This window comes from Bombus huntii, chromosome 9, assembly GCF_024542735.1.
Source record: "Bombus huntii isolate Logan2020A chromosome 9, iyBomHunt1.1, whole genome shotgun sequence".
NCBI classification, from domain to species: Eukaryota; Metazoa; Arthropoda; class Insecta; order Hymenoptera; family Apidae; genus Bombus; species Bombus huntii.
The window spans coordinates 2,665,570-2,682,718 of record NC_066246.1 but is presented as its reverse complement, the minus strand read 5'-3'; the positions used below and the strand labels follow the sequence as shown (position 1 = coordinate 2,682,718).

General features: G+C 38.4%; 5 protein-coding genes across 8 annotated transcripts in view; 1 reads left to right on the top strand and 4 right to left on the bottom strand.

The window, feature by feature from the left end:
- Window positions 1-5,238, top strand: part of LOC126869186 (proto-oncogene tyrosine-protein kinase ROS) — a 32,212-nt gene extending 26,974 nt beyond the window's left edge. The window contains exon 21 of the transcript XR_007690838.1: window positions 5,195-5,238. The gene's annotated coding sequence lies outside the window, so the exon portion shown is untranslated. The remainder of the gene's footprint in view (window positions 1-5,194) is intronic.
- LOC126869204 (smad nuclear-interacting protein 1-like) lies at window positions 32-1,664 on the bottom strand. 2 transcript variants are annotated; one of them, XR_007690839.1, is made up of 2 exons: window positions 764-1,664; window positions 32-675 (listed from the first exon to the last, which is right to left on the bottom strand). XR_007690839.1 is itself a non-coding variant. In XM_050625441.1 (2 exons), the coding sequence occupies exon 1, from the start codon at window positions 1,449-1,451 to the stop codon at window positions 867-869; it is 585 nt and encodes a 194-aa protein (XP_050481398.1). In that variant the 5' UTR covers window positions 1,452-1,664; the 3' UTR covers window positions 32-675; window positions 833-866. The 2 variants fall into 2 exon arrangements, 1 of the variants encoding a protein (XP_050481398.1); XM_050625441.1 differs by having other exon boundaries at window positions 833-1,664.
- A 311-nt stretch (window positions 5,239-5,549) lies between the features above and the next one.
- Window positions 5,550-7,143, bottom strand: LOC126869205 (smad nuclear-interacting protein 1-like). 2 transcript variants are annotated; one of them, XR_007690840.1, is made up of 2 exons: window positions 6,239-7,142; window positions 5,550-6,150 (listed from the first exon to the last, which is right to left on the bottom strand). XR_007690840.1 is itself a non-coding variant. In XM_050625442.1 (2 exons), exon 1 carries the CDS (start codon window positions 6,924-6,926, stop codon window positions 6,342-6,344), a length of 585 nt encoding a protein of 194 aa, XP_050481399.1. In that variant the 5' UTR covers window positions 6,927-7,143; the 3' UTR covers window positions 5,550-6,150; window positions 6,308-6,341. The 2 variants fall into 2 exon arrangements, 1 of the variants encoding a protein (XP_050481399.1); XM_050625442.1 differs by having other exon boundaries at window positions 6,308-7,143.
- A 726-nt stretch (window positions 7,144-7,869) lies between these two features.
- LOC126869196 (smad nuclear interacting protein 1-like) lies at window positions 7,870-9,407 on the bottom strand. Of its 2 annotated transcripts, none has more exons than XM_050625424.1 (3): window positions 9,274-9,407; window positions 8,035-9,178; window positions 7,870-7,949 (listed from the first exon to the last, which is right to left on the bottom strand). In XM_050625424.1, the coding sequence occupies exon 2, from the start codon at window positions 9,088-9,090 to the stop codon at window positions 8,035-8,037; it is 1,056 nt and encodes a 351-aa protein (XP_050481381.1). In that variant the 5' UTR covers window positions 9,091-9,178; window positions 9,274-9,407; the 3' UTR covers window positions 7,870-7,949. The 2 variants fall into 2 exon arrangements, with proteins under 2 accessions (XP_050481381.1, XP_050481382.1); XM_050625425.1 differs by having other exon boundaries at window positions 8,035-9,173; window positions 9,274-9,393.
- Window positions 9,408-9,992: 585 nt separating this feature from the next.
- On the bottom strand, window positions 9,993-13,912 carry LOC126869528 (daxx-like protein; the record flags this gene model as incomplete). Its single annotated transcript, XM_050626178.1, has 2 exons — window positions 9,993-10,435; window positions 10,692-13,912. Coding segments are annotated over 2 exons (3,387 nt in total), but the record flags the coding sequence as incomplete, so codon positions are not given.
- Between the last annotated feature and the right edge of the window lie 3,237 nt (window positions 13,913-17,149).

Here is a 17,149-nt window from a genome sequence, read left to right as displayed (position 1 = left end):
TCAAATATAAAAAGAAATAGTCCTATAATTAAAAAATATTTCATAGTCTTCCTATTTAAAAACATACTTTTATATACTGATTATAATATGTATAATATTAGTTCCTTCCCCTACGAACTTTATAACTTTGAAGTAAAAATAAACCAAATTCTATAAATATCTTCAACATCGTCATAGGGAATATATTACTAAGAAAATAATTATATTGTATGAATTTTGTATATTTTATATATACATGTCTTTACTAATGTGCAAATACCGTAATAAAATTGCATACACAATATAAAATTTATTATTTAACAGGTCTGGGTAAATAAAGTGAACAAATTGTTATTATATATAAATATATATATTTCCATCAAAAGTAACTTATTAGAATTAACTTACATCTCTAAATAGATAAAATGTAAAAAATATTATATACATGAGTCTAGTTAATATCTTACATTGTACAATTAACTTATTAGAATTAACATGTAACTTATTAGAATTAACTTACATCTCTAATTAGATAAAATGTAAAAAATATTATATACATGAGTCTAGTTAATATCTTACATTGTACAATTTAAGGATAATCACAAATTAGCCTTAGCTATAGTGGTAGACGATACCTAAATAGCTATGTGATTATGTGTCATAACTTCTTTCTCGAACCTTCTTCCAACTAATATCCTGAAATAAAACATATAAATAAATAAACTACTGAAAAAGGTAAAATGTTTAAGAAATATTATGATTTATAAAATGCAATATTACATACACAGTAGAACGAGTAGCAGTTGTATTTGAAATAGTTAATCATCTGACGAATCATCTTGATATTATATACACAGTAGAACGAGCAGCAGTTGTATTTGGAATAGTTAATCATCTGACGAATCATCTTGACTATGTTCGTGTAATACAACATATTCTCTGGTGCTGTATCCAAAACGGATTACATCCCGTTCTAATAATTCGTGATATCTTCTCGGTTCTAATTTTACATTATTTACAAATGTACCATTTGCAGAGTCTAGGTCTATAAGATAAGGGCAAATTCTTTTCCCTTCGCCTCCACCTTCTTTTTGAAAAGGTACTAAACGATATTGTAGAACCGCATGCTGTTTAGAACATGAAGGATGATCCAAGGGAATATCCGCAATTTTGCGATCTCTGCCCATTAAATAAGCTGAGTGTCTATGAACATACAAGATAGGCAATGCTTTCTCTTCTTTGAACGGATATAACCTCCATCTTCGTTTAGGTTTTCTCGCATCTGCAGGTTCGGAATATTTAATAACCACACCGTTTACAGTGTTTGTATCTTCTGTTAGTTTTCCAGACAATCCGAAATTTGGTTTTTCTTTTTCCTGTTTTGGTTTACGTTTCGCACTAATACTAGGTTTACCCCATTCTGGCGAACGTTCTCTCTTTACTCGTACTTCTTTGTTGTTATTTCTACTCATTGTGAGAATCTTGTTGCGAATTCGATTAAATAGCAACCGGACAAGTCAAATCAATCGGTCGATATCACGTACTTCGAATGATTTAACGCTCAACACGGAGGAGATTTAATAGTTTAACCTAACCTCGATCAAGTGTCAGTGTTATTTAGCACTTTACTTGCATTTGTTGAGACTGAAACACAGCACCCTCACGGTACGGCGGTCTGTTAAAGACTGTCGTAGTGCAATGCCTCCTCTCCCCACCAACCGTTGAGTTTCGGCCATCATGCTCTCCCCACCACTCGTTTCGGAACTGCACATCCGGGATTTCCCAGACAGGATAGAGCATGTTCGTGCCGTAAACAGAAATATGTTAGTCAAAACAAAATCGCTAATAACAAATAATAACAGCTGTTACACGCTTAATTTTTTTTAATGATAGTTTTATACCCATTTTAAAAACAGTGAGTTTATGGGAATCTCGATTGGTTCAGGTGCCTATGGGTTCGCTTTCAAACAGAACGAAACTCGGATCCGGCGCTCTGAAATCCGAACTTCGGATGCTTCAAAGGAAGCCAGAAGGTAGTAAATGTATTCATAATTTATTTTACATGAACTGTGGCAGAAAGATTTTATTTGATAATGACATTAATTTTAGTTGACCATCAGACTTATTGCTTAGCATCTAAGAATCGAGAATCGCTATAGAGAATTATGTGGTGATTAATCTGCGATAGTTTTATATTTTGTCGTTACAACTAATGTATTTATTTAATGACACGTAAGTACGAGTAAATTTTCACCATTCATTGTACAAATTTCATATTAGCGGTAATATAAAGTATAGTATGGAAACTGATATTCATATTACGTTTAAGGATTTGTTAAGTTTTACATATACATGTAGATCGGTAATAGACTACGTGATTGGCAATCAGGAAGCGATAGAAGAAATAACAGACATGAAGGTATGAAAAAGAATGGAGTCAGGCCACATGCCGTTGGAAATAGAAATAGAGCGGCCAGAGTTACAAAGAGATGAGGAAAGAAAAGAAGAAGAGAAGGAGAGAAGGGAATGGACAAAAGAAAGTGTGGGAAGATATTTAGAGGAGTGTAAAGACTGGGCAAGCAGAGGAAGAACAGTAGAGGAAATATGGACAGAAATTAAGAAGAAGATAAACGAGGCAATACCAAAGAAGATAATAAGGATAAGGAAATGGAGCATAGGAGAAAAAGTATGGTACGACAAAGAATGGAAAGAGAGGAAAAGAGAGATAAGAAGGAAAATGACAAAATTTAGGAAAGGAAAATGCAGCAGAGAAGAATTCATAGAGGAGAAGAAGGCATTTAAACAGTGGTGTAAACAAAGAAAGGAGAAGCAGGAAGAGGAAGAAATGAAGAAAATCAACAAGATCAAAACAGAGCAAGAAGCATGGAAATACATAAATAAATATAGAAGAAGCAGAGAAGTTATGGATGAAGATATACGGGAAAAGGAGTGGAAAAATTATTGTATGGAAATGTTAGAGGGGATAGAAAGTAAAGAGGACAGAAGAATAGAAGGGCGGAGAGCAGAGGAGGAATCAAAGGAGGAGAGAGAAGACAACATAGGGAAGGAAGAGGTGATATTCCAAATAAGAAACTTGAAAGAGAAAAAAGCAATGGGGGAGATGGTTTGGGAAACGAGGTATGGAAGTATGCGCCGAAGGAAGTGGGAGAGGCGTTATGGGAGATGTTAAGGAAAATATGGAATGGAAAGGGGATACCTGAAGACTGGAGAAAAGACGTAATATGTCCTATTTACAAGAGGGGAGACAAGGAAGCAGTGAAGAGCTACAGAGGGGTCACGTTAATGGACACGGCATATAAGATTTATGCAGGAATTCTGGACGAGCGGCTGAAGGTGGAGATCGAAGATGAGCTGGGAGAGAGCCAATTCGGATTTAGGAAAGGAAGAGGAGTGATAGACGCAGTGTACGTATTGAATCACATAATAGACAAACAATTGAGCGGAGAAAGAGGGAAGCTATATGTATGCTTCGCGGATTTAAAGGCAGCGTTTGATAGGGTCAATAGGAAGAAGCTGGGGGAGATAATGAGGAGAATGGGGGTTAACGAGAAGTTAACCAGAAGGATAGAGGAGATATACAAGGAGACAAAGAATGTAGTGAGGACCAGGAACCATAACACAAAAGAGTTTTGGACAGTGAGGGGAGTGAGACAAGGGTGTCCGCTGAGCCTGACACTATTTAACATCTATGTGGCATGGCTGGAAGAGGAAATAAGAGAAGGTCAAGTAGGAGGTATAGTGGTAGGAGAGAGAAAGGTATGGTCTCTATCATATGCAGATGACATTGTATTGGTAGCAGACAGAGAAGAGGAGTTAAAGGAAATGATGAAGAGATTTAAAACATTCCTGAAGGAAGTGGAACTGGGATTGAGTAGGAAAAAGACGAAAGTAGTAGTGTTTGAAAAGAGAAGGAACAATAGGAGACAAGGGAAATGGAGATGGGGTGAGCAAGAACTAGAAGAAGTGGACGAAATAAGGTTTTTAAATAAGGTATTTAGGGTACATACTGCAGAAAAATGGAAGTGATGAGAAACATATTCAAAACAGAAAAAAGAAGGCAATAATTGCAATGAAGAAGACATGGAGCGTAGGAGAAAGGATATTTAAAAGGGACTACAAGAGGAGAATGAGGATGTTTGGAGCATTGGTAGAGAGTGTAGCGCTGTTTGGAATGGAGGTGTGGGGATTGAACGTAGAGGAGAGACTGGACAGAATAAAAAGGAGATACGTGAGATGAATTCTAGGCTTAGACACAACAACGCCGAATTACATTCTGAGAGAGGAGTGCAAGATAGAGGAAATAAGAGAAAAGGCACTGAAAAGAGCAGTAAGGTATGAAGAGAAAGCCTTAGAATCTAAGAAGGAATTAGTAAAGAAGTGTACAAAGGAGAGAGAAAGGAATTGAGGAAAGGGCTAAGAAGGGAAAAGAGCAAGGAAAAAAAAGATGAAGTTAGAGGAGGCGAGAGAGGGAAGGACGCAAGTGGAGGCAGAAGATAGACAAGAAAGGATGACAGCTAACCAAATCATAGAAGAAAGAGAGAAGAGAGAAACAGAGGAGAGGGAGAAAAGGATAAGGAAATCTAAGTACAACAGATATCACAGAAACATAGCAAAAGAGGGACTACCAAGGTATCTAGAAGGAAAGATGAAATGGAAGGCCAGAAGAATGGTAGCAAGATTTAGATGTGGTAACGAAACCAGGGCAAGGGAACACTGGAAAGAGGAGGGAGAAAGAGGATGCAGATTATGCAAAAAAGGAGAGGAGGACTTGAAACACATATTAGAGGAATGTGAGATAACAGTAGGAGCAAGGAACATGGTAGAAACACTAAATGAGACTGGAGAAGGACTGGCAGAACTGAAAGGGATAATAGAGAAGAGAAGAGTAGCAGAAGAGGGGGAGGAACAACAGGAAGAGAGCACAGCAAGGAAGCAAAAGCCAAAGACGGAATGAGCACTTAGTTATAAGCGTTATAGAAGAGATGTAAACCAAAAGTCGTCCAAAGCCGCAAGGTATGGACTAAGAATAAATAAAATAAAATGAATAAAATATACATGTAGTGGTTCTTTTTAAAACAATACAAGAATAAATTTTTGCATATATTTAACTTTATGTGACTGAACTGAGAATTTTTGACACTTGTATTTTCAAATTTCATTATTAATGCTTTAAGAATCAATAAAATTCGAAGAGGTTTGTAAATACTTTAACAATATATAAATTTCCTACTTTTTAAATTTTGCTTATTCTTTCCATGAAAGTATTAAAATGATATTGTAAGTATCCATCCGTGAGAAATAGTAAACGCAACATAGAATAGTAGTGATAAGAGTAAAGTGTGAATATGTACTTTCTAAAATTGACTTTTTATAGTTTCACGCGATAAAAGAATGAATGATTCGTAAAAAATAGATTGGCAAAAAACCGATAAATTAAAGCAAGTATATTAATAAATAGTACTCAATATTTGGCTATCAAATATAAAAAGAAATGGTCCTATAATTAAAAAATATTTCATAGTCTTCCTATTTAAAAACATACTTTTATATAATGATTATAATATGTATAATATTAGTTCCTTCCCCTACGAACTTTATAACTTTGAAGTAAAAATAAACCAAATTCTATAAATATCTTCAACATCGTCATAGGGAATATATTACTAAGAAAATAATTATATTGTATGAATTTTGTATATTTTATATATACATGTCTATACTAATGTGCAAATACCGTAATAAAATTGCATACACAATATAAAATTTATTATTTAACAGGTCTGGGTAAATAAAGTGAACAAATTGTTATTATATATAAATATATATATTTCCATCAAAAGTAACTTATTAGAATTAACTTACATCTCTAAATAGATAAAATGTAAAAAATATTATATACATGAGTCTAGTTAATATCTTACATTGTACAATTAACTTATTAGAATTAACATGTAACTTATTAGAATTAACTTACATCTCTAATTAGATAAAATGTAAAAAATATTATATACATGAGTCTAGTTAATATCTTACATTGTACAATTTAAGGATAATCACAAATTAGCCTTAGCTATAGTGGTAGACGATACCTAAATAGCTATGTGATTATGTGTCATAACTTCTTTCTCGAACCTTCTTCCAACTAATATCCTGAAATAAAACATATAAATAAATAAACTACTGAAAAAGGTAAAATGTTTAAGAAATATTATGATTTATAAAATGCAATATTACATACACAGTAGAACGAGTAGCAGTTGTATTTGAAATAGTTAATCATCTGACGAATCATCTTGATATTATATACACAGTAGAACGAGCAGCAGTTGTATTTGGAATAGTTAATCATCTGACGAATCATCTTGACTATGTTCGTGTAATACAACATATTCTCTGGTGCTGTATCCAAAACGGATTACATCCCGTTCTAATAATTCGTGATATCTTCTCGGTTCTAATTTTACATTATTTACAAATGTACCATTTGCAGAGTCTAGGTCTATAAGATAAGGGCAAATTCTTTTTCCTTCGCCTCCACCTTCTTTTTGAAAAGGTACTAAACGATATTGTAGAACCGCATGCTGTTTAGAACATGAAGGATGATCCAAGGGAATATCCGCAATTTTGCGATCTCTGCCCATTAAATAAGCTGAGTGTCTATGAACATACAAGATAGGCAATGCTTTCTCTTCTTTGAACGGATATAACCTCCATCTTCGTTTAGGTTTTCTCGCATCTGCAGGTTCGGAATATTTAATAACCACACCGTTTACAGTGTTTGTATCTTCTGTTAGTTTTCCAGACAATCCGAAATTTGGTTTTTCTTTTTCCTGTTTTGGTTTACGTTTCGCACTAATACTAGGTTTACCCCATTCTGGCGAACGTTCTCTCTTTACTCGTACTTCTTTGTTGTTATTTCTACTCATTGTGAGGATCTTGTTGCGAATTCGATTAAATAGCAACCGGACAAGTCAAATCAATCGGTCGATATCACGTACTTCGAATGATTTAACGCTCAACACGGAGGAGATTTAATAGTTTAACCTAATCTCGATCAAGTGTCAGTGTTATTTAGCACTTTACTTGCATTTGTTGAGACTGAAACACAGCACCCTCACGGTACGGCGGTCTGTTAAAGACTGTCGTAGTGCAATGCCTCCTCTCCCCACCAACCGTTGAGTTTCGGCCATCATGCTCTCCCCACCACTCGTTTCGGAACTGCACATCCGGGATTTCCCAGACAGGATAGAGCATGTTCGTGCCGTAAACAGAAATATGTTAGTCAAAACAAAATCGCTAATAACAAATAATAACAGCTGTTACACGCTTAATTTTTTTTAATGATAGTTTTATACCCATTTTAAAAACAGTGAGTTTATGGGAATCACGATTGGTTCAGGTGCCTATGGGTTCGCTTTCAAACAGAACGAAACTCGGATCCGGCGCTCTGAAATCCGAGCTTCGGATGCTTCAAAGGAAGCCAGAAGGCAGTAAATGTATGCAAAATTTAATTACTGTGGCTGCAACTATTGGCTGCTGCAGTAAGCACATTTCGTTTATATTTACTACCTCGTCACGTTGGACAAACTATATGTATGTATGTATATTATATGATTTTTTAGATGTTTGTTTTTATATGCAAATGCTGTTATAGAATCGTATATAACATATAAAATGCATTGTCTAATAAGTTTGGGAGAATAAAGCGTTTGATATAAATGAATAAATTATAATAGGCGTGTATTTCAAGATTGATTTATTACAATCAATTTATATTCCTAATTACATGAAATGTCAAACTTGTACACTAACAATTTTTTCTGTTAAGAACTAAAAAATATTATCAGAATAAATATTGCACTGTCGTAAATAAACTAATTTTACAACTTGTCCTAGTAGGTAACGTTACATACTTAAAAGTTGCTTCTTAAATATTTTACAAGTAGAAACTGAAATAGAATATACAATTAAATAGATTTCTGCAAAAAAATAAAATATTTAAGAAATATTACACAGCATGAAATGCAGTATTACCTATGCAGTAGTAGTAAGAGTAGGTATACTTGTAGTAGTTGAGGGAACATCATCATCAAATGAATCATCTTTACTATGTTCATGTAATAAAACATATTCTCTAGAGCTGAATCCAAAACGGATTACATCCCTTTTTAATAGTTCATGGTATCTTCTTGGTTCTAATTTTACATTATTTACAAATGTACCATTTGCAGACTCTAGGTCTATAAGATAAGGGCGAATTCTTCTTCCTTCACCTCCACCTTCCTTTTGAAAAGATACTAAACGATATTGTAAAACCGCATGCTGTTTAGAGCACGAAGGATGATCTAAGGGAATATCAGCAACTTTGCGATCTCTGCCCATTAAATAGGCTGACTGTCTGTGGATATACAAAGTAGGTAATGCTTTTTCTCCTTTGAACGGATATAACCTCCATCTTCGTTTAGGTTTTCTCGCATCTGCAGGTTCGGAATATTTAATAATCACACCATTTACAGTGTTTGTATCTTCTGTTAGTTTTCCAGATAATTCAAAATTTGGCTTATCTTTCTCTTCCAGCTTTGGCTTAGCTTCAGCTTTAACATTAGGTTTGCCCCATTCAGGCGATGGTTGGTTTCTTACTTTTACTTCTTCCAAATTATTCCTTGTTTCTTTGTTGACATTGTCATGTTTCTTATTATATTCAATAGGGCCTCTCTGTCTCCTTGTTTTTTCTTCATAGTCTCTGTATCGTGGACGAGATTCCTCTCTTCTTGGAGGAGATCTCTCATATCTTCTTCTATCATATTGTCTATCCTCTTCTCTCCTCAGGTGATCATGTCGGCTATCCCTATATAACCTATCCCGTTCGCCTTGCGATCTATCATAATGCACATCATTATTTTCTCTTCTTACGTTTCTGCTAAATTTGTGAACGTCCCTACCTTCTCTCTTGTCTCTGTAACTTTTATTCTTGCTGCTCGATTCCTTTTTGCTGGATCGTCTGTCTTGGTTAGGGTGTCTGTGTTTACGTCTTTTCCGTGACTTTTCGTGATGGCTATCGTCACTACTTTCAGAACTACTGCTAGACATTTTTATACTTTTGTCGATATAATTTCTTCAACGAAGTCAGTCTTCTAACATCTTGATACGAAACGATGCGAGGACAAGATAACCTATGCTAGTAACAAAACAGCCTGTTATAAACACTGTGAGTTTTAATACACACATTAATATATTAATATACACATATAGAAAATAATATTTTATGCTTACGTTTCTCAGTTGATATCTAAATGTGTTCTAAATTCTATTTTTTTTTTATTAAAAACACCAACCATTCGTTTAATTGCACTATACACACTGCCACCATGCGTACGAAACTTCAAATAATGAAATATACATACATATATATATGTTTGTGTGCATATACGGTTATACGCTAGTTGCACATAGTTTTATAAAGATGAAGATATAGTATGCCATAATGCACTTACATAAATATTTTTATCGTAGACGATTCTATAATCATATTATCAAAAATTTACGTAACATGTTATTACAGATGTACTTAGATTGTTGGGTTTAAATGACTATAACGGTGCTAATATCTTTTTTCTTTCACTCCTAATGGTAGTAGTTGCAATATTACTTTATGTCTATTGCAAAAATATGATAAATTATAATTATTAAAGCATTTGTTGGCATCTTTATAAAAGATGCAATTAATTATATCTTTCGCGTAAATTAGATTTGCAATGGTGGATGTCTTAACTTTGTTAACAACGATGAAATGAAATTGTATACATGGGCGATCTAATTGAAGTTGTTACTAACTTTTAAACGTATTAATTAATTTGAACTGAATCGAGTTAACAACAACTTCGTAATTATCGCTGAGGGTTACGACAAAATTTGAATTTGCACGGCGCATGTTTGAACTTACGATATTCGATTAGAAGAGTTTTTTTATAAGGAAGCGGATGATTTACATGTAAAAAAAATATTGCGTTTATTTTGTATAAAAAAAGTATAAAATCAGTATATACATAATAGTACATAATTAAAATATCTACAAGGATACTTGTATTTTTATGTCCTTTACCTTTTTTAAACCTTGTTCCGGTTTCATTGTAATTTTAAAATACGTGAGATGACAGAGAAGGGTTTGTGTGTTATTTTCGGACTTGGCACGCTAAACCTTCTTTCTTTTCCCATTTATTGCTTAAATTTCTACTATGGTGTGCCATAGTATTCATTCTCGTGGAGTACTTAAAACGATGAAAGAGTTGAATCGGTGAAAGAGTCGGTATTGTCGGAGTTACTTTCAGCAGCATCTACAAACGCTGTAGATAGATCTCCGGCCAGTTTGCTCACAGTTTGCGAGGTCACATCATACATAAAGATTTCCTTCTCGCCTTGATCCGCGCCCTCTGGCCTGCAATATCATCGATGATTATTTGAAAGCCGAAGGAAAGTGAAGTCCGGCGATTTTGATCGTTATTGCTGGGAGAGATGTTCGCGGAAGCGGATCGAATAGAACGTTCATGGAAGATGACGATGGATGACGGAGAATATGGCTCGTTAAAGAATAATTGTATGTGTCGTTTAAAGCTAATGGTCGAGTTAACAAAAGCAAACGAGTATAGGTAAGCGTGATTAGTTATGGCATCGAACTCATGTCTATCACTTACATGGTTACCAATAGAACCACCGACTGTTTCTGCGGCTCCGTTCGGCTTTCCTGCTCCAACCACTTCTTGTAGTTGTCCGCCGTTGGTTTTTTCACCAGTTGTTTCAGAGTATCGCCGGCGAGAAACTTGACCGCTTGCACATCGCTGACCCTTCTGCCTTGCCTCGATTCAATCTCTTTTTCCTCATGAAAGTTATAGTCGACGGGTGCCAATACAACTACGCTAGAGATCTTCCGACCATTAAGTTGCGGCACGTCCGGAATAGGGAAGGAAGCACCACTCACTTTGAGCGGTAGATAACGATTATATTGGGACTCGTCTTTCTCTCCTACGGTTACGGGATTCAACCTGGTAGCATCATCGCGTATGTGTTGATCCGCTAGCGCCTGGCCTTGCTCCGTATTTGGATCGAAGCGTACTACTTTCATCTCCACTCCACCTGGCCGCAAGGTAGCCTGCTCGAACTTAGTCGAGCTATCGGTAGCCGCCTTCTTCGCCGAAACTGGCGAGGAAGTGGAGGAAGAAGAGGAGGTCGAGGAGGAAGCGCTCTCTGCCGTTTGGGGTTTCTTGACGATCGACGGGACCGGTTCGCTGGCAGCTACCGCGGAACCGCCTCCGGCACCGTAGAAATTCGCCAGAGCCTCCGGCGGTAGTTTCTCTATCGGTATGTCGCCGACCTTGTCGTAATCCAGTATTTGTATGTCGGCATTACCCAAAATACCGGAACTCAGCAGCTGTTCCCTGATATCATCCGGTACCTCGTCCGGAAGATTCGCGATATTTTCCCTAATTTTAGCCTCTTTCTTTGGAGAGAAAGTTGTTGTCGTCGTTGGAGCTTCGGTGGTAGTCGTCGTTGTCGTCGTCGTGGTAGTAGTAGTTGTACTTGGAACGAACGGTCTGATGGTTGAGATCGAATTAAATTCTTCAGAGGGACTGACTGGAGTCGCGTAAATCTTTTGCGAAGGACTCGCGCTGTTTCCGGCAAACGATGGACGTCCCCAGATCGAAGATCGTTGTGGAGACGCTGGGAATCTTTGCTGCTGTTGCGCTTGTTGAAGATTTTGAGAGAAAAATCCTTGTTGTTGACTTTGAATAATTTGCTGTTTCGTATTCAGATGCTGCTGTTGATCGCTTATAAATTCGCTCGGTGGATTTCTTAAGATGTCTGGCGACGAACTCGGCGGTTGAGCGGAAACGTATTGATTCTGTGGCGTGTCCGGGAATCCAGTTGGCTGGATTACAGGATTAGGTGGGAAAGGGCCAGGATGAAGTGGATTTTCTCGAATCGCATAGTGTTGCTCGAGCTTCGGAACAGCTTTGAAAATTTCACCTCCTGGTTTTTGAATTTGAGGCAAGATTGGTACTTGCGGTATATTGTGCACCGGTTGCGCTTGATTATATTTCAATTGCGAACGATACTGTTGCTCCTGTAACAATTTCTGTTCTTGTTCTTGTTTCCTTCTGCGTTGTTCCTGCAGCCTTTGTTGCTCCTGTAATCTTTGCTGTTCCTGCAATCTCTGTTGGTCTTGTAATCTCTGTTGTTCCTGTATCCTCTGCTGTTCCTGTATCCTCTGTTGTTCCTGTATCCTCTGCTGCTCCTGTATTCTCTGTTGTTCCTGCAATCTTTGATGATCCTGTTGTCTCTGTTGTTCGTGCTGTCTCTGCTGATCCAGTATCCTCTGTTGTTCCAAGAATCGTTGATGCTCCTGAAGTCTTTGTTGCTCGTGTTGCCTCTGATGTTCGCGATGCTTTAGCAATTCCTGTTGACGACGTTGCTCGTGATACCTTTGTTTTTCTAATTCTTGTTGTTTATACGAGGACAAAGGTGGCTGCTGCGGCTGTTGTTCCACGTTGAAAGGACTGCCCTGATTCGGTGGTAAAGGTTGATTTTGTACCTGCACGTTTTGATGGGAAACCGACAACGTAGGTGGGAACCCTGGTTGTTGTGGGTGGTTAATGTTGACGCGATGAGACGTACCGAAAGTATTGAACGGCGCTCTTTGTTGTACATCTGGTAGACCTTGAATCGTTATAGGCAATCGTTGAGGTCTTTGCAACGGACTCCTCGCTTGCGGCGGAGACGAGAAGGACGGCTGTTGCTGCAAGAAATTAGGAGGCGGTTGCTGTTGGAGAGGTTGATGGAGTGCCTGCTGTTGTGGAAAAGAGTTGGCGATTCTCTGCTGTGGAAATGGTGGTGGAACTCTTTGATGGACCGGTTGTATCGGTTGATACGGACCATGTTGTCGTTTAGGTGATCCTGGAGGGGTAGAAGTCGGCTTGGCCTGTTGTTGGGTCGGCGGCGCTTCCAAATCGCTACGCTTATGATGATTGTTCGGAGGTACTTGGTCGGTGCCGAAGGTGACGCGAATACCGCTAGAACCAGAATGGTACACTTCACTGTCGGGTCGAATGATAGCTCTCAAAGTCGTAGAAGGTTCTGACGGTGCCGGTGTCGCCGTGTGAACAGGTTCTTCCGGGTAAGGCGCTGGGTTATCTGGCTTGATCTCCTCGTGTTCCTCGACAGGTGTTAGCGCAGGCACGGGTGGATCGTAGACGACTCGAGACTTATCCCCGTAACCTTTCTTTTTCTCGTATTTCACATAAAACACTTGTATAGGCTCTTTCGTAGGTCTTGGTGGTGGAGGAGGTGGTGGGGGTACCGGTGTCGGCAACGTTTCGTTGGATTCCTTGATGATAATTTCGATGATAGGCTCCGGTTCCGTTGGATAATAATTCAACGGACCCTCTTCGTAAAGATCGTCGCTCTTGGAGCTTGCCAAAGGATTGTAGAGCGGATCTCTCTGAGAATATTGAACGATTGGTTCCATTTGGACGGCATAGGGTGGCGGTCTGGCTCCTCTTCTCGGATAGAATGCAACCTGTTGCCTCTTATCGCGGCTTTTCGAGGACTCATCTTTGGCAAAGGTCGCAACGACGAAGAGCGCTATTATCGTGACAATCTGGAAATGCGAATCTCTATCGGAACATGAAAACAAGAGGAACCAAATGGCATGTATCTGCGTACACAGGCAGAACGCATTTGTGGAAACATTGATCGCGCGTGGGTAACCGAGTGACCCGATTAATAAACAAGAAGAAACATCCTGTAAGGCCTTAAAAGGCCAATCGATTGGTATTCTAGCGTCGCCGAATGGACAGTTACTGCTACCCTGATAAGCGATTCCCAGCCGCGATCGTGTTCCCGATATGGCGAGACCGAGTTACAGCACGTATCGGATATAGGATGTTTCTCGAGTTTAAATTGCGCGAATAGAACAGAAATTCTTGTCGCTTGCTTTACATGGCCATAGAGAGAAAGAAGGAGAGAAAATTTAGGTTTTAGATTGAATGGCGTGCGCGTTTCACCTGGAGAATTCGGTGACTCTCCTAAAGCGCGGCGACTTCTTAATATTCTTCGAACAAAAAGAAAACTCGTACTCGACGTACGCGGACGAAATGAATTCATTTACATGGTTTTCATGCTAAGCGCCGACCAAATTGAACGGTATAGTGCGAGCTCGTTAGAACACGTATCTCGTTAGAACTTTTTCGTAGAATTTGAAATTCATAGATTAGCCAAAAAAGAAAAGAAAAATACGTTACGAGCTATTAATTGAGCATACATAAACGCGTCGCTAATCCGATATACAATACTTTCCCTTGCTAAGTAGCCAAAGGCGATACGCTGACTGATTACAAATGATAGAACCGCGTCGAACGTTTCCCGTAAGTAAGAAACGAGACATGGTTATTACGATGAAAGTACAAGCGGGCGCGTTCTCTGAAATCAGCTATTTAGCCTATTAATACAACACTCTCGGTGGAGAGTTTCACCGGTTCCCGGGAATATTCTCGAGGAGGCACGATCTTTTATATAATTACCAGTTTAAAGAAGCGCATGGTGTGTCCAAATCAGTTACTCGTTCGGCTTCTTTTTTTCTGGATGATCGTGTCACACTTCACCGGTTTCACGTGTTTGACTTTAATGAAGAGCGGCTAACTCGCGATAGGCAACATGATATCCGTAGGACCGGGCATGTACTGAAAGATATTGGATGAAGCTTCGTACGGGAACTGAGGACAGATTGGGCCCAGAGGCCTGTTTCTCCCTACCTGATGCCACCACCACAGAACGCTTCAAGAAGCTCCTCTCTAATATCGAATACGGTGGGGCACCTTTCTCTGACTCTGGTGGCTACATACACTTTGCGCGGCTAGTGTAAAGCAACGTTTCAACCTTTCGCGTGTAGGACATACAGACGCGGTTCAAGACGAAAAAAAGAAAAGAAAAAAAAAAGGAAGGTTCGAGCAAGAGGAGACAACGACGGAGAAGGGAGAAGCGGGCGAAGTCGTTGTCGACTTTCTTTAAATCCGTCTGCCGATCGAAAGGAAAGGAAGATGATTATATTAAACGAGCGTTACTTTTCCGTCGACCTCCAAGGCCTATCGAAACTGAAACCTTCCTTTCCTCTAGGAGAAGGCCGTGTCCGCTACTGGCATGGTGCACACCGAATTATTTGGTGAAAGACTACCGCCTCCGGAGCATGGCAACTTACACGTACACTCACGTTTACATACACTTGTCATTACTTTCGCTAAAAGTTTAAAGCGGTTCCGAGCGAACGATTTCTTACGAACAAATCATTTCCTGCGTCTGTCTAATGACCTCTCTTTCACGGCGATAAGCAAATTCTAGCGATCACTTTTACCATGTACCAACAGCCTTTCTTTGACTTGATAATTTCTTAATTCTACTGTATTGTAACGATGATGATTCGTTGTTACTTTGACATCATTTCACTCTGTTCTTTAATGATATTGTAATTTTATATTCAGTTGCGAGTTTCCCAAACCTAGGTACTAAGAATTACGTAATTACATCGCTTAATGAATCGAAACTTTAAAACTCACGTAATTGCTGTATACATTTTTCGTTACGTTCGTTTCATTCCTACCTGTTTTGTTTTTAGTTTTGCTACGATTACGTAGTTTTCCTTTCCGTAATAGAAATAGTCCGAGATTTTCCAACAAGTTTATCCCACGTGAAAAGATCGCGTGCACTCTTTTTCCGTAAATTGCGCTGAGTTTGCTGTGAAAGGCAGAAATCTAGAATACCAGTTAAATGAGGATGACCTGGTAAAACCCTTAGTTGCAAAAGCTCTGATGATGCAAAATTCTCATACTTGCGTAACGCGCATTCCAGACTGATTCATCTGATCTGAGATAGATTCGTTTAGATCGATTCCCTATAACCTCGTCTTTACCTCTGAACTTTAATGACACAAGGATGTAACAGAAATTCGTTTTCTCCCGAGGCTCGAGAGTGAGCAAATCGATTTGGAAATTAGACAACAGGTACTGTCAGAGTACATTGACATTTAACGATTTCAGTGGACCAGCATCCAGCAACAAAGACGAGTATTTAGCGAATATCCACGCACCGTCGAGATTCGACGTCTCGCTCGTCCTACTTGAAAACTTTCACTTACGTTGGCGTAAGAGGTCCAAACAACGACCGAGAGATTCGAACACGATGAGCAAAGAATCGAATGGTCAGTGATTTCTAACTCCGTAAAGACACATCTTTTGTAAGTAAGACTATTTATTCATGTAGACAAAAAACTTTTATATTACTGAATTTTTATCAAAGGAATAACATAAAACGATACGATTGCTGGTTTCGTAAAATTCACGTATGAGAGGAAAACTGTGCAGAATCGTTCGAAGTTAATTGTCTGAAAACGATTGGAGATGGATAAATAAGGCAAGCGTAAGGAGACGGGTTTATTATGGCGTTTAGCAATAATTGCAACAGTAGTTTGTGAAACAACATTTAGAAGTGAATTGCACGAGTCGTAGCTGCTGGGTTCTCATGAAAGTCCAGAGATATAGAGTGGCAGATGATATGGTTCTCGATCTACGGCCGTACAGTCTGTGGGTATATATGTAGTTCTCGGAGAGCACTGCGCTCATGAGCAATAACGTAACTGTTGAAGAGTGAAAGTGCCGTAAAGTGGGACATGGCAAGAATAGCGTCCGATCTTTTAATTAATAAATAAAGCAAACAAACGGTTCTCATTTCCTTTGCCTTTTGTATTGAAGCGGCGGAAGACGGTTCGCCGTTTCATAAGACCTTGGCTGATATATTAAAATTTTACGCGTCTCCGTGAGAAAATTGCTTTCGATCTAGTTGATCGTTTCCTGGTATCGTTTGCTCGATATATCATGGCTAGGAGCAAAAAATCTAAATCGTTTACTTCGCTCTTTTTGCGACAGCCGGTTCGATATTTTTCTTATTATCGTTGACTTTCCTTTCAGCGAAGTTTCTTATATTAGCTGTATCATTCGCACCTATGTATGCATATTCTCATAACTGTGTTATATAATTAGACAGTATATACGGTATAAACAAAAAGTATTTGTGACCGGTGTTATATTCACTGCGCTTTCTATTTCCA

Excerpts from the sequence above, each read along its gene's own strand:
- LOC126869204 (XM_050625441.1), bottom strand. The coding sequence starts at position 1,451 with ATGAGTAGAAATAACAACAAAGAAGTACGAGTAAAGAGAGAACGTTCG.
- LOC126869205 (XM_050625442.1), bottom strand. The coding sequence starts at position 6,926 with ATGAGTAGAAATAACAACAAAGAAGTACGAGTAAAGAGAGAACGTTCG.
- LOC126869196 (XM_050625424.1), bottom strand. The coding sequence starts at position 9,090 with ATGTCTAGCAGTAGTTCTGAAAGTAGTGACGATAGCCATCACGAAAAG.